The sequence below is a fragment of the Paralichthys olivaceus genome, chromosome 18, assembly GCF_024713975.1.
Source record: "Paralichthys olivaceus isolate ysfri-2021 chromosome 18, ASM2471397v2, whole genome shotgun sequence".
NCBI lineage: Eukaryota > Metazoa > Chordata > Actinopteri > Pleuronectiformes > Paralichthyidae > Paralichthys > Paralichthys olivaceus.
The window spans coordinates 14,458,433-14,474,653 of NC_091110.1; the positions used below are offsets into that span (position 1 = coordinate 14,458,433).

The 16,221-nt window shown below is 41.2% G+C and overlaps 1 protein-coding gene and 1 long non-coding RNA gene across 9 annotated transcripts in view; one reads left to right on the top strand and one right to left on the bottom strand.

Moving 5' to 3' along the window:
- Positions 1–16,221, top strand: part of LOC109626023 (uncharacterized) — an 88,072-nt gene that overhangs the window by 63,482 nt on the left and 8,369 nt on the right. For 3 of the 7 annotated variants that reach the window (XR_011239178.1, XR_011239175.1, XR_011239177.1), the window contains exons 4-5: positions 6,314–6,466; positions 11,854–11,916. This is a non-coding gene — a long non-coding RNA (uncharacterized lncRNA). Of the gene's footprint in view, positions 1–6,313; positions 6,467–11,853; positions 11,917–13,247; positions 13,581–13,976; positions 15,194–16,221 lie in introns of those variants that run through there. The other 4 variants (XR_011239179.1, XR_011239180.1, XR_011239176.1 and 1 more) reach the window with 3 other exon arrangements.
- Positions 1–16,221, bottom strand: part of LOC109626119 (transmembrane protein 132C) — a 120,597-nt gene that overhangs the window by 48,238 nt on the left and 56,138 nt on the right. For both annotated transcript variants that reach the window (XM_020081800.2, XM_069514039.1), the window contains exon 4: positions 6,281–6,424. In XM_020081800.2, the coding sequence (XP_019937359.1) occupies positions 6,281–6,424 (144 nt within the window). The remainder of the gene's footprint in view (positions 1–6,280; positions 6,425–16,221) is intronic.

Sequence of the window (16,221 nt, forward strand, 5' to 3'; positions counted from 1 at the left end):
ATGGCTCCACTTCTTCACCTGGAGACATTCGTTTCTTTGTCGTTTTTGCGTCTGTTTGCGTGTTCGAAGCATCATCAGGGTTCCCCTGCTTTGTTCTCACATCGCCTTCTGGATTTCTACAGACTTTATTCTACCAGTCCGAGTGGAGAAAGTTCAAAGGAAGCTGTGGAGCGTCTCACTCAGACATTTGCGTTCACACATGCACCTTCTCCGAAGAAAATGCAGAGGACCTGAGTGCAGTGCATGTCTGAAAGCAGCTATAGATATCAGTGCCCCTAATATGTGTGATTATTTTCATCAAGGTAACAATTATTAACAGGATATGGTGAATATGTACAAAAACTTCCTATAGTGCCTTAAACATTCCTGGATGTGCCCCTGTCTGCAGATCTGTGCCAATATTTAATGGATTTTATTCTTGGTCCTCACTCATCCATCCACCAAGTTTTATGAAAATCCTTCAGTTTTTACGACTGACAAAACGATGGACAGGGATGAAAACTTAACCTCTTCCTTGGCTGAGGTAAAAAGCATCAGGTCCCTTTTTCTGCATTTGTCCCGGCCATAGCAGATAAACTATATTTGTCCCACTTACAATATGGCACAAGTCTGAATTAAATGCTGTCACTAAAAGAGAGGTTACGGCCCCACAAGGTTCAATAAACAACGAGGGACAGTAAATCTGTCCTGCTCTGAATCAGAGTGCTGCGATAAAATTGTGTCGTAAAGACAGTAAAATATTTTTCATGAACCACAAACTGTTGTGAATGAGCAAGTTTAAGGTGCTGTGGAGATTTCTTTAATTGACTTGTGTGGGAACACCAGTGGTCCTCCTCACTCTGTTTTAAACCTTCATTCAGGCCAGAAGCTTACACTCTGATTACCCAGCAAAAAAATCAGCTTGCAAGCAAGGAAGATGTAAATTAGAGTCATAACCTAATGTCTTGTGATTTTTTTATTATGCTTGGCTGCTCTCATAATACAGAACATTGAATTCTGCTGCCCACAGTGTATGATAGTAAACTGAATGTCTTTGGGTTTGGACTGATAATACTTATGACTAATTAAAGAACATTTAAAAGAATTTGCAGATGCCACCATGAGCTCTTGGAAATTATAATGGGCAAATCTATTGTTTGAGAAATTGTTCTGCATTAATGTTGAAAGAAATACGAGTTTCAGCCCACATTTAAATGTAAAGAAACTGTGTGTTTGTGAGACATATCTAACTTCAGCCGCTCAATCAGAACAATGACAAAAGGCCTAGTTTGATGATGTAGTGAAACAACATGGGATCATAGAGGAAAATCTACCTGATAGGACTCAGGTGTCAAATCATCTTCACGGACGAGATGATGTTTTAGACTTTTACTCACGTTGCCCAAAACACAATGATGAATAACCACGATCCGTCACGAGTGACCAATACAAACATTGGAAGGGAAAAGAAGCATCCTGGCTAAGTGTGTGTTCTTTCTTCAACGATTTTGCTGGTGTTGCCACTGCTGCCATCATGACTGAATAGATCCCAAACTCAAAAGATCTACTTCAACAAACAGATCAAACCAGGGATTTACTTCTTTTGAAGTCAGCCTGTCTCTGTTCATGTGTTAATTTGAGAGAGTGCGCAGACTGAGAGATGTTGGCCATTAAATTCAGTTTACTTTAATTAGTTGTTAGATGCCATGCCTCAACTCCAGCAATTACAAATCGAACTCTCATCGCGGTCTGGACAAGCTACTCATTGATACGCCGAGTGCAGAGCCGCTGCCACAGTAACAAAACCTCCATTTGTTTCCTTCTCTCAACTCGTCCCCTCGATCAAACAGCGACTCCAAATTGTGTTAGCTTTCATTAAAAAGAAATAGAGGGAGCCAGACACAGCTCGAGTACCTGACATGCATGGCTTATGACTCTCTTTTTGATTGTGATTATCCTAAAGCCACAACTCCATTGACACAGAGAACCCTCCCATCCCACTCACATCAACATGTGCACGCACAGAGAGAGAGTGTGTGTGTGTGTGTGTGTGTGGGATCCCCCCGTGTGTGTACATTCCCATGCTTAATTAAGCCAACAGCTGATGGGGTTTTGAGTTCTGTAGCACTTGCAGCAAAAAGAATATGAATTAGCTTGAAGGTGAGGAGAAGCAGCCTCGTCTTCCATGGTAACGGAGTGCTGTGAGGACGCAGGAACAGAGGGCTCGCTGGTGAAGGACAGCATTTGAATGTCCTCATATATCTTCATAACAGAGCAGCCAGGATTGTCTTCATGACCATTGCGCCACTTTGATCTTGCATCAGTCAGCTTTATTACCGCCTGGAGACTCTGTGCAGGGCCATGTGCATAGTAACACATCTGTGGCTGAATCTGCTCGACACAGGCTTGTAATAAGAAGGACGAAAGAAAATACATTATGTATTTTCTTTTTTGATGTTCTTACAAATTATTTTCAGTTTTTTGTGTCGTGCCATTATTCAAGAGGGTTTGTGGCATGACAGCTGAGTGCACACAAGCTGCCACATAACCTTAATTTAGATCAAAATGAGTGACTTTCTGCAGATCTGTTAAAACTGGAAAAAAAAACAGTGTGTTTTTTAAACTGGAAAATGTGACTGTATGAGCAGATCAGTGCCACTTAGGCTGGAGATATATTTGCTTTTTAACTGGCTGTGGCATGAACGTTTACGTATTTGCATATGCACTGTTACTGGAGGAAACCTCAAGAGGAAACACCAGAGGTCTGACTATATAGAACTACATTTGCATGCCTATTTGCAAAAATAAACAAGGCAACATGCATTTATTATATATTATGATTCTGTGGAAAATTGGTCTCAGTGGACCAGTGATTGACATCATTGATTTCGTAGCCGGCTAAGGCAACTGATTAAAGACAAAAGGCACCAACCGTACCATCCCCACTCTTAGTTTTACAACACCTTCATCTTCTCAAACTTGTTTCCATATATTTACTAAACATGACAGATACAGTAACTGCAGACCTCCTCTAGTAGCTTCTTCTCAAAGCTGTCCGGCTGCCACCTGGAAAAACTGTTGGGATAGTAGCAATCCGCCAAGAGCACCTGGCTTCTAGTAGGAGGAGGCACTCTGATTGTATGTATGTATGTTACACTCAAAACACTAACATAATGAATTCAATTAAAATGTAAATTAAAGGGGGGGAAAAGTATTTATTTAAATACTATCAACACACCAGACACAGTCCCCCTTTCCCCTGACATTAAACCAGCATTAGGGGAAATAGAGAGGTGATAAAAGTCTGTGATGATATTCACTTCAGCTCGTTGGTAGTGTTCTGTGTGGTTTTTATGTGAGTGGGTTTTAAAACGTCATAGTGATGTCTTCTCTACCTTGACCCAGAAAAGACACATGCTGCTGCTGCTGCTGCTGTTTATCTTTCAGCTTGAGGCGTTGATGCTGTTTCAATGGATGACAAAGCGAGCTTCAGTGACATTACCAGACGTGTCTTTTCAAACTCCCCGCCTTCCATCTTTCCATATTTCCATTACCCCTCGATTCATGACCATCTTTTAGCTCTAAACCTGACTGATGTTATGTCTTCCCACGGGAAGGAATGAAATGACTCAACAAGTATGGATCTATTACTGTGGAACGGAAGAGAGTATTTCAAAAAGGAAATCCTTGCAGGTACCAGTGGGATAAAAGCCTAAAGTTATTTAGGGAAAGTGCTATCAAGGCCTTTAGAGGTAATTTAACAAATCCCTCCTTAGTTGTAGCTTAAATTCATTATTTTCTATTGAATGTGGTCTGGCAAATATATGCCCCGAAGAAGCTCGATAATGCAACTGCAAAAGCTTTTCCTTTCCTAAAAGTAATTCAAAGGAGAATTTGACCGGACATGCAAGAGTCCAGAGAGCTCGTTTTGTTCCAGTATAGAAATCAAAAGCACAAACCATGTGTGCGCTTGAAAAACGTTAAAGCATCATGGTCACAGCAGGTGTCGCATTATCGCTTCAATACCTCGAGGTCGTCTTTTGTCCAAGCGCAGAATTGCGGAGCATAATACCAGATTCGCCGTGAATGACCTTGATTTAGGCAGTCCTGTACAATTCAAATTCCCTCCTCAGCGGGGCCGTGAAAGAGAGACGCATGCAAATGATAGACGACTTGTCATTCATCACCTCGACACCCGGGGAGGAAATGGCAGCCCAGCCAAGGGTGTGTCACTTCCTGTGCGCAGCCACTTTGTCTTTGCCTGAAAGCGTTTAGCTGCAGAGTTGAATGTCACATACAGTATATCCTCGCACACCCACAAGACACGTTATTATTCATTAATGGGCACAATGTCATGTATGCATCAATCTCCCACGCACCAGCACACATACATGTTTTCAATTCTTTTGACATGACTGGAAATATGCTCGTGTTAAACTTTTTTAATGTATGTAATTAGCCAGCAGCAACAAAGCTAATTATACACAGACTGACTTAAAGTAAAGTTCTCAAACTTATGCAATACATTACACTTCCTTAAGTCATACTGATGGAATTACCCAATGGATTTGGTTTATTTGAACTACTATACAAATTGCACCACAGGTCTTTAGATTAATTTTCTTACCTTTCAAACAACCTTTTTAGAAATTTCATTTCTAACTGGTGAGAAAAACTACTTCAGTAGATATTCGATGCTTTGTCGTAAACATTTGTTTGACTCAGAATCCTGTCGCTATTTTCACAGTCAACAGTTTTGAGTGTCTATTGAACAGCAGCCTCTGTGGAACGATAAAAAAAAGAACCTGCTGAAGATTCATTTATTCTTTTCACAATATGCGTGTGAACTTATTATGTAGTTGTTCTCGTCTAGTTGATTTTTTGATTTTATTTTTGACCACATGGCTCATTGAAGCAACAGCTCTGAGATTTTGGATGTTTGAGCATCTTTAAATGTGTCATCAGTTTTGAAAAAGGTTCCTCACTGAATTGTGGAATAACCCCTGCTGGATATAAATACTGTGATGGATCACTCACCTCGAGGGAGCGGCAAGTCTCTGCTGACGGATTATTTTGTTGAACTGAAAAGCTCAAAATATATATATTTTTTTTAAAGGAATTTTATGCTTTGAAAATGTTCATTTTAAAAGTAACACATAAATAAATGTAGTTCGTGGGATAACTTAGATAAAGGTATTTAAAATAACTAACTACTTTTAATAAAGAGTAGCTTAAGATGATTGGGAATGTTACAGTAATGAAATTCTACTAAGATTAAATTTGAATAAGACAACTTAAATTTGCTTCAACCCAAGGTTCATGTTTTTGTTGCACTGTTTATATTTGATCTGGTTAGTTTTAGTTTCACACTGTGATTAAGGGAGCGCAGTAAATACATCTCATCACCATACGTGGGCTGGGTCTACCTACACTTGACTTAGTTTTAGAGAATTGCAAACATCTGATGTCGGCGTGTTGTGTATCCTGCTGTTGTAATTGCTGACTCTTTCAGTTTTAATGGAGAAAATTATTGATTTAGTTAATTTTATCAAAATAATTAATCATTTGAGTGCCACTCTTACATCATTATGGAATTAATACCAGCAACATGTCGTCTTCAAGGTTTAAACAGGATATCATTGAAGAGCTGCTTCTGCTTTTCTTCTTCTTCTTCTTCTATTGTTTAATTCTGTCTAAAATTCCTGCACTTGGTCTGAACTATCCAAACTGTCCAAAAAGGCTTTGCACACTGCACACAAACCGAACCATGGTTAATTTGATGCAGACCACATCTTTTGTCCAGACTAAATGTTAGTCCACCTCACACCTGTTACTTTGGTCGGGACTAAACTGAAAAGTCAGAAGGTCCAGATCAAACAAAGTAGGTGTGAAGGCGTCTTCAAACAGGTGTGAATACTGCAGTATCCTCGGAGTATTTCACACTGACTTTTTCCTGCAGCAGGAAGGAGTATGTGTTGCTCTGTGTGCTCATGTTCTGTGCAATAAAGAAAGGTCACCCAGTGCAGCAGTGTGACTCCGTGATGTATTTTAGGACAACAGCGGAAATCTATAGTGACACCGTGTTCTGAACAATACATTTTATTGACTGCACTTGGGACTGACCAGACACCTGCATGCAAGGCAGTGCCAAGGAATGAATGGGTCAGATGCTGAGTCATGTCTTTTTTCATCCTCAGTGTTTGCACTCGCTCGCTGGTCATTCAGCAGGGTGTTCAGTTCACATTTCCTTCATTCATTTCATCGATTCGTCCCATAGACGGAGGCAACATGACAACTGTACCTTTGACCGAAGCTGTTCTCCTTCCTCCGGCAGTGGAGGGTGACAACTCTGTGACCTTCACTTCTGACGTCCTGGCTCACCGTCCACGCAACCGGGTTACTGGCTCTGGCTCCAAGGAACGCCACGCCATCTTTCAGCCTGACCCTAAAACACACAAGTGCAGAAGTTGGAAGAAAAGCCCTTAAAGTAAGAACTGTATTTGAACTGTCACCAGAGCAGAAAAGACACAGGGCATCTGATTTATTTTGGGAAACAATAACCCGTCAAAAGAAAGAAATCAAATGATGCAGCGTTTAAATTGTGTCGCACGGGGGTCACAAAAACAAACACTCCCATACAGACAATCAACTAGAGACTGGACAAAAAATAATTGGACCACAGGAACAGACTAAATAGCACGCTCCATTATTATAAAACCTCTAAAATGAAGCAAAGAAAGAAGTTTGCAGTTGCTGAGTCTTTAGAAAATAACACTTTTTAAAAAATATATTTTTCTTATTCATTTGGAATAGTTCAGGTATAATATCAAGTAATATGAGCGAAAGAGATTAAAATGTTTTGGAGCTTATCAGCAGATTTTTCTTGGGAGGAATTTTACTGCAGGAAGTGAATCTTAGGTACAAGCCAAATTATTTCATTTGCAGTCCTGAAGCCTAACATCAGGACAACAGATGGCGTGTTGGCTGAACTGAAATAATTGCGGGTCACGTGTTGGGAGTTCAAATTAACCTTTTTTGAGTGTACTTATTGAATGGAGTAGTCTTTCACTGTAACATCTCATCATTAAAAACAATAAAAGGGGACAAACTTCATCCCAGAGAGTTTTCGGTCATGTTCCCTCACAGCTGGACTCTAATCCGCCCTCATCTCACCTCTGCCCCAACCCACTTCTGTCCCTCTGTCACTCCCACTACTCCTGGTCACAGTCTGTGGGAGGCCACACAGGTGCCCAACAACAGTGACCTCTCCTCCCGCTAGTAAACTGATGCTGTCACCCTCCTTCTCCTCCTCCTCTCAGATGAAGGTTACCATGAAGTACATGAGCTGTTCTCTGTACTTCCTTTCCCAATATGACAAATTGTTCTTATTCAATCCACTGGAACAAATGGGGCAGAACATCTTGTGAAATAAAATGCAGATCTACAGTAAAACACCATCAGCACAAGAAGGTGAGGAGAAAGGAACATTTCTATTCAGCAGAACATGAACGATGGGTAATTTCTCCCCACATCAAAATAATTGGAGACTGTCCTCATTCTGTGAAAGACTTGTAAAAGATGAGGAAAAAGAAACAATATATCTGAGCATTAACAGGGGCGATAATGACATGATAAACCATGCAGCAGTCCTTAGAAGAGCACAGTCATTTCATCTTCCATGTTCAACCGGTCCGCTTTGATCTTCTCCAGGCTGCAGGGGCAGGAATAACTGGCCTCGCATCGGCCGCTGCTCCCTACGAGCCCAGATAAAGGCTGCTGGTGTGGACGCTGTGGACAACATAGGAGGAGACGACTGATTGCCGTCTGCCCTCTTGTTTCCCACTCGTCACCTCGGCCACAGCTCAGTAATTACTACAGGCTCGCAAAGCAGATTCACTGCGACAGTGGACCGCAGTAATAATCAACTAATGACTCTTATGGTAAACTTTGTGCCGTATTGATCAAACACAAATTCCAATTTGAGGAATAAGAAGGTAGAGGTGCTTTGAGAGCAGCAACTTTTCCCTCATGTTCTGCTTCTTTTTGCAAACTAGTGGTGAAAAGTTTTGGTGATTGCATTAGTGCTCAGTTTGACGACCGATTGATTGTTTCAGTCATTATCTCTGCTGGCTCCAGGGACGTTATTTTTTTCAACCCTGTTCATTTGATTGGAAGCAAAATTACTCAAAAACAACAACGCAGATTCCTATGGAATTGTTTGGTGGGGGGACACATTCAAATTGAGTGCAGATCTGGATCATTGCAAGATTTTTGGGGGAATTTTCACCGATTTCCAGGAAATTATTCATGGCCATTGATCTTGATGAGAAAATAGCCATATTGAAGGGACTGGTATCTATGAGTGTGTGCAAATTGGTGCAGATTGATTAAATGTAAGGGGACTATTGGGTCTTGGCAGAGGGATGCTACTTCTGAGGGCCACAAATGTGAATAAGAAAGAGGATTTTCTGTTTGTTGGCTTTTGGACAAAAGAAAGAGAGCAATGTTAGAAACTCCTCTGTGGTTTTACGATGTTATGTTTGGCATTTTATAGAGTAGAGGATTCATCGATCAATCAATAAATCTCTGAACTTGATGTCAGGATCAATATCAAGCGCAGCTGAACCACAATGTCAGAATGCAACCCACAGTCTGAATACTGTGAAATCCAAAATGACTTCTAATTACTAATTTCTTTCTTTTCTTTCCGTCTCTCTCCTGCATCAAACTCTATTTCTCTCATATTCATTCACAACTTGACATACAGACCCAAGCACGTGCTATAACCGACAAGCAAGGGGGCCAAATTAACAAATGGCATTTTGCAAATGAGATTGGTTTGGCTAATATGATTTGGGGAGAGGGAGAGGAGGGGGAGGCAATAAAGGAAAGCAATTTGAAGCGAGACCCCCTCACCCCCCCACGTCACCCCACCCACCACCTTTCACATGCATCAGCACATGAAGGCGCCCCATTAATTCCACGAAACCCTGCATCAGTGGGATGAGTATTTACAGATGAGATCAGGCTCTCCCTGATTGATGCTCAGAAATGACACCCCAGGAATGGCCACTGCCTCAACAACATGTCAACACACCTTGCCCTCTGGCAGCCTCTAACATGCCGAATGAAATAGGCCAGCAGAGCGCATTAATATTAATGTCCTTTACACAGCAGAACATTACATGGAACACAAACACTTCTGAGTAACTTAAAGGCTGCATGAGACCAGGTAACACCTCAGGTACTAGACCTTAAATTGTCAGTGTATTACGATAACAATTAAAGAAGTATAAAAAAACAATGGTCAGTATGAAATTCACTTATATTTTACTGTCATGAAGCTTAAATTTCAGATGTGACTCAATGGCCCAAACAGAGGGACAGAAATTCATAGAAGTTAGGTAGCAGTTTTTTGTAACAACAATGGCTCAAATCACTTTATTGAGCAATATGTTCTGCATAGTCACATTTTACTACACTGCTAACACACGCATCTTTTGGGGCAGGACAGATTAGTATCATGTGTGAAAACATATTATCAACACTAGTCTTAGACAAAGAAGGTGAAGAGGAGGCATCTTAACTTTCTCTAAGACACCGAATTTCAGTGAAAGTGACTGGACATCACGGAAGGGACAAAATTACAGGAGTCTTTTACATGCTGTCATTCAAAATCATATCTTTTGACACCTTTTGGTTCCCATGACAATAAGCCGCAAGACTCGAGACTTGAGATTAAAGACGAGGACGGACAAACGCGAGAGCTTCGTGTTTGTATGGAGGTTTGAAGAATATCATGTGAAAGGTCTCTGCACTGGTTTGGAAGAATAGCTCTGTGTTTAAAGGTGCTATAGCAGAAAGAGGTGGTGGTTTATACCAGAGACAGTATTAGAAAAGACAGGCATTGTATTAGGGGTGGATGAAAAACGACAGAGGATGGAGGGAAACAGTCAGGAGAGAAGAGAGAGTGGTTTATTGGCTAAGGGGGTAAAATAACAGCTTGTAGTCACCTAAGGTTATTGTTGTCTATTCTGGTCTTATATCTCGACAACTAGAGAGGAGTATGCGTCAGTGTCATCCTCAGGAGGCCATTTGCAAGGTGCTCCCCTGCATTGAGCTTTAAGTTGAAATAATGATGAGAAACAGGAGGAAAATGGTTCCCTGTATTGTTGTCCACGTGATAAGAAATCACGACTCCAGCAATGATGGAGACAGAGAAATGAAAGAAGTCGATCTCTCTCACACACACACACACACGTCTGTCAGTGTCGAGATCTGATATAATGTTAACTCATTGTGAGAGAGTGAAGCTAGTGGAAGAGACTAACTTTTAGTGGAGATAAATGAACAATTGCTCTTATATCAGCGGCGCCACAAAGGAACCATCTTTTGTTCCTCCATTACAGAGTGGCCCCTGCAAAGGGAGGGCCACATGGAGAAAAGCTGCAATGCAGCCACCGGACGTTAATATATAACCAACAATTGGCTTCATCATTAACTGACCCAGATGAAAAGAATCCAACCACTAAAAGAAAGATCACAAATCTGGCTGTTACATAGATAACACACAGCTTTGCACGTTTTTCAAATTAATTTCAAAAAGGTAGTTTAACTGAATTCAATTTAACGACGCCGCAGATGAAATTGGGCAAATCACAATGAGCTACTTTAGTCGTCCCTTGTCCCTTAATTCTCAAACCTGCAGCTAAATCGAGTTATGAAATAAATGCACAAGCTGTTTGGGCCTGCGCCATGTTCCTTCCTCATGCTCTCCATTGCTCTGCCTCTTAAACAAAAAACAATCCCAGTCACCTCTGGGTAAAATTAAATTAGACGGTAGCCAATGACAGGTGAACCCAGCTGGGAGCTGGTTCAATAAATTAGGAAGGTGAAACAGGGGCTTTTGCTGCAGATGCTCTGAGTCAATTAGCTGAGGAATAGTTGTCGGACGAGTGTTTTTAGGGGCGAGTGGACACAGAAGATGTGGAGATAAAGAGAGAGCTAATTCAATTAATGAGTTTGATGCTGTTCCTCCCATTATCTGAGCTAGTTAAAAGTGCTGGCGCGTGGCTACACTGCAAACGGAGGACAAGATTAACACAATCAGATAAAGAATCTCACCAGACAAAGCTCGTCTCCACCCATGCATTCTGCCGTCTAACCCTTTTGTCTCACTTTCAGCGTCTCTTTTTGTAGGTCCCTGTGTCTAAACGATTCCTTCCTTCCTGTCATACGCTTCCTTCCCTCTGTAGCCTATCTCACATCGTTCCTAATCACTGTCCTTCACCAGACCTCCCCGTTTAGCTTAGCTGCCCTGCATGAATTTCTTTTGTTATTAATTTTGAAAGGAACCCAACAGCCTGCACACTGTTGGTCACTCTAATTCCCTTCATATAATTACTATAGTTTGGTCGGCTAACCTTCATCAGGTAATTTGAAGGTCTACCAAGTGAAATGCCTCAATTAAGTGAGAACAATTGAACAGCAGTGTGTGTGGTTTCTACTCGTCTCTGTAATTAAGACTTTATGGCTATTTTGAAAGTTTTTATCCATGCTTGCAGTGAGTTTCAAGGTTTAGTTATAATCCAACAGATTGATGATTTGCCAGGAAACCTATAACAGACATTCATGGTTCTCAAAGGATGAATCCTGTTGAAGTTTGAGAGCCCCTGACTATTCCTCTAGTGCCACCAGGTGGTTGACGTTGGTACATGAGATTAAAACATCTAGCGAACTGTTGGATGCAGTGCATACATTTATGGCCTTAATCTGGTGCAATGTTTGTTCCCATTGCGTCTCGCCTCACAGAGAAGCTAGCATTACTGTAGCCTCTCTCAATCTACGCTAATCTCCGTACTTGTGTTCTTGCAGATTTGGGAAACGTCATCAGTCACACCCCAACTGTGTTCCAATGCAATGTCAACATCTAGACAAGTAAGTGTTGTTCGTCTGTCTTGTTTATTGAGAGCTGAGTTGTGTGGACTTGTGGTTTTGGCAGAGGCTCAAAGTGATAACAATTTCCAAAATAACCAATTAGAATTAAAATGTGGGCTCAATTTATCCCAATAATGCCTGTTTGAAAATACGATCTGGGGTTTTCAGAGTTTCGACCAGTGTGTAGCTTCACATCATCTCAGTAGCTTGCTGCCCAGATGTCAGGTTGGGTTAATGTGCACATCGTCTTTGTAGAAATATCTTGATTTATCGAGGCCTGTGGCAACTTACAGCTTGCTGTGTTGTCTGAGTTTTTGATATATGATAACACTCCTGGTTTGGATGATGAAACAATTTCCACGACACTGGTCTTAGAGTTGAAATATAATATATTTAATATAATATATTTGTTGCTGCTACTGTTTCTGAATATATGAAGCTGAAACCCTATTAAATACATGACATGTTGAACAGTATGACAAAGGTGCTGCCTCTGTGGACTCCTATGTTCACATACAGCACCAGGTTAAAAAATATAAAAATAAATGTACTAAACAAAAATGAAGAGAAGGAGCGTGATCCATTTAGGATTTCATTTGATATATTGTGGATTTCACTGTCCGTTTCATTATTTCCCTAAAGTCTGTGAACCTTTTTGAACGCTGTTGTTCCTGTTGCAAATAGTCCTCCCGTCCTCAGGAGTCTGAACTTCTGTGTTGAACTTGTCAGATCTAAACTCCCCAGTACAAGTGTCTGAACTCTGTGCACCCTATAGTGAGAACTTTTAGTCTTTTAGTCCTGCACATCTTACTAAAGCCTCACTTTCTGTCTGCTGTCCTCGTCTTATGCTGACTATTATGCTGCTATTGTGCTTGAGAAAAAAAAATCAATGAACAAATCCATGAACTTTTAACTTTCGGACCAAGCTGAAGATACAGGAAATGGACACACCGCTGACACCTGCAGTATACAGGCCAATCCAATATAATAGCCTGCAAACAAACAGTATCTTATCGCCAAACTGTCAATACCAGCCCTGCATGGACTTTGCAGAACTTATTGAGAGAAGAATCTCTGGGTTTACAATTCCATCACTTCTTCACCTTTTAGAAACACAGGAGATTTGGAGGAATGTTTTGGGATATATTCAAGGCAGGCTATCATCAGCTCACCGTCGTCCACACCCTCTAATTTCCTCTAAATGTCGCTGGGAGAGCTGTTTGAAAATAAAGCCTTGCGTGAGACTTATCCTGTCCTTCACTTTACCCTTGTAAAAATGTCAATTTCACTTCTCTCTGGCATTGACCGCCTCCTCATCTCACCGTCCTCAGATCAATATCTGTGTGATCCAAACCAGACAGGGAGTGGATGTGTATCCGAGCTGTAACAGGTCAAAAGGCTAAACATCTATCAGGGGACAAGGATGATCAAAGGGAGTAGTGCTTAAAGTGCTCCTGAGTCATTTCAACCTGGAGTGGATTGCATTGAGTGCTACTTAATTGAGGAGATGCTGACCGTCACCAAACACTACGCATGTTTAAAACCTACTGTAAATAATACAAAAAAAAAAGTGAAGCCAAAGTGTCTTGATTGCCACCTGGTGCTTGGCTGCCACTTCCATGTTAATGTATGGGACATGGGCCAAGCTAAAAACTCAAAGTACAAATAAATATTTCTGTCACACTGATGTATGTTCTAGTTTTCCAGTAAGTTATTTAATGACATCATGATTGACAGCTAAGACTGGACTGGCGATAGGTCGAGTGCGTAACTTGTTGGGACTTGGCTTCTGCGGCTCCATCCCCTGATCGCTATCAGGCAGACTCCAAATGCGCAAGATGGCAGCGTTCATATTATATCATTTCTGGATAGTGCAAAGAACTACATACGTGTCCATCTTTACATACAGTCTATGAGTGAGGTAACTGTATATGGAAGGAGGATGAGGAGGAGTTGCCTTCAGCCAAATTCTCCCCTCATACATGTCTGGATCACTGAAAACACACACAGAATGTGGTGATGCCTCATCTAACATCTACAAGTTTTTTTTTTAATTAAAGGAAAGGAAACGCAGCCAGATGACTGACATACGGAGCCTGGACCTGAGCTCTGGGAACAAACTCATGCCTTTTAAAAAAAAATAGAAATAACTGTCAGAGGAGTGCAACTGACTTCAAATGAGGAGAGGTTCAAAATGCGAACCGGCCATAGCCTCATGACATGAGCGCATTACTCGACAGATCAAGAGCGATCATATGGGCATGAGCTCTGAGAAATGAATTTGAGACGAATTCAGAGAAGCCCCTGAGCGACTCGGAGGAAAGGAATATTTCATTTGAAAACCTGGGCAAGATTTGAATTATACAGAACATCTTAAATGCATCTTAGCGACGAGAAGATCATCATCTCACGTCAATAGATGACACATTTTATTTGGGTCTGACGGGAGCATCACTATCATCCACAGTCACAACGACCAGCTCATTGCAGTTTCTCTTTCTGTGAAAACATCTGAAAATAAATAGTGCTTCACATGACTTTAAAAAGAATTAATTATTCTGCCGCTGGCTACATATTATTGGACATTAAACAAATAGCAAAATCCTTTCAACATTTTTTAAAGTAACAGCTTGCTATGATAATAATACCATGAGATACACTAATGTATTTCTGCATAATGCATGGCTGCTGTTTTGGGCCAGAATACTAGTCATATATATATATAATCCACCACAGAGGGGGTTTAATGTAATTAAGGCAACAAAGAGAAAGGATGAGGCCAAAAAATAATAGGACATGAAATTGCTGCTCATAAAAAGTCAAATTTATCAAAGCCTACAGCTCAGAGCAGTCGATGACTTTGTTTTCTTTAACCTCCCTCAAGCTCTCATTATCTCCTTGTGTCATATTATATTTAAGCTTATTTCTAAAACTGTGAGAAAAAAAATGTCAAAGAAAGAGACAACAAATAATGCATGATATTCTGAATAAAGAAACAGGCTAGATGTGGGTGGGTACAGTCTGCAATGTCAAGAAGCTGCGTGTGTGTGCAGCGACTGCACATGAAAGCGGACCAACGGGATGATGACACTGAGGGGCGTGACAGCGCAACACCCACTGTGGCCAAAAGCTTGTCACCTCCAGTAAATCACAGCCTGGCTCTGCTTACGACAATGTAAAATTCAAGAACATCACCAATCTGGTGCCCTACATGGGGGAAATTTCAACCTTCATTTGATGGGATTTGTGGAGCAAGCACCGGATTTCAGATTAAAACAAATTTGCGTCAGAACGGTTTTCCTTTTTTTTTTCATGTTTGCAGGAATGCTCACCAAGCAGCGTACTATAAAAACTTCAAAATTTTCATTTGCTTTAATGCTGGATTTCAGGAACTAACTACCACTGCTGCTGTAGATTAGCTGAAGGAATGGGGTCATGTTGTAGCAGACAGAAGCTTGATCCCTGTGGCTGCCATTTGAATGGAGGCCGAGCCAGTTAAATAGGGGATAGGGCACACACATGCAGACGCTGCTTCCAGTAAAACCTATTTGACATAAGGTTGCATCCAGGGGATAAAAATTAGACTTTTCAATGGCTGTGTTGGGTCAGACGGATGATCCAGGTCTCATCCAATGTTTGGATGGACGCAGAAGGGGGCCACGTGGTATAATCTCAGGCTGTAGTGGGACAGATTATGGCAAGTTGGTAAACCTGATGTAGGAAGGGTTACACAGATTAGCACTGATGCTGTTTGTCGGTGCTGCAACTGGGCACTTACAGCGGCACTGCAGGGAAAAGTCAAGTCAGTTCAACGCCTCATTTCCAAATAGCTCTGTGTCTGTATGCGAGACAACTGGAGTCAAACACTAGGGGGCAGAGTCCATGAGCATATCATAAAGAAATTACGGACGCAAAACAAAACTGCGTGGAAACGAGTTGCTATATATGCAGATTCCTAAAACAGAGATTCACCTCAGAGAACTTCACAGCATATGACATATATCTTCATCATCAACACGCTGGCTTTGTTCCTGTGTGCACATTAGCATGCTGACATTAGCATTTATCTCGGAGCAGCGCTGTGTCTAATTACAGCTGCACAGAGCTGCCAGCATGTCTGCAGACTGGTTAGTTCTGCCACACATGCACACGCTGCACAATCGCAAACATGAAGACATCAATATCAATGCTGGTAGAAGTCTTTTGCAGCAGTTGCAAGATATCTGATGGACTGTATACATGATATAAATGTGAAAGTTTGAAGTTAAAAGTGACTGTAAATTTACAGTGGTGTCAGGAAACAGC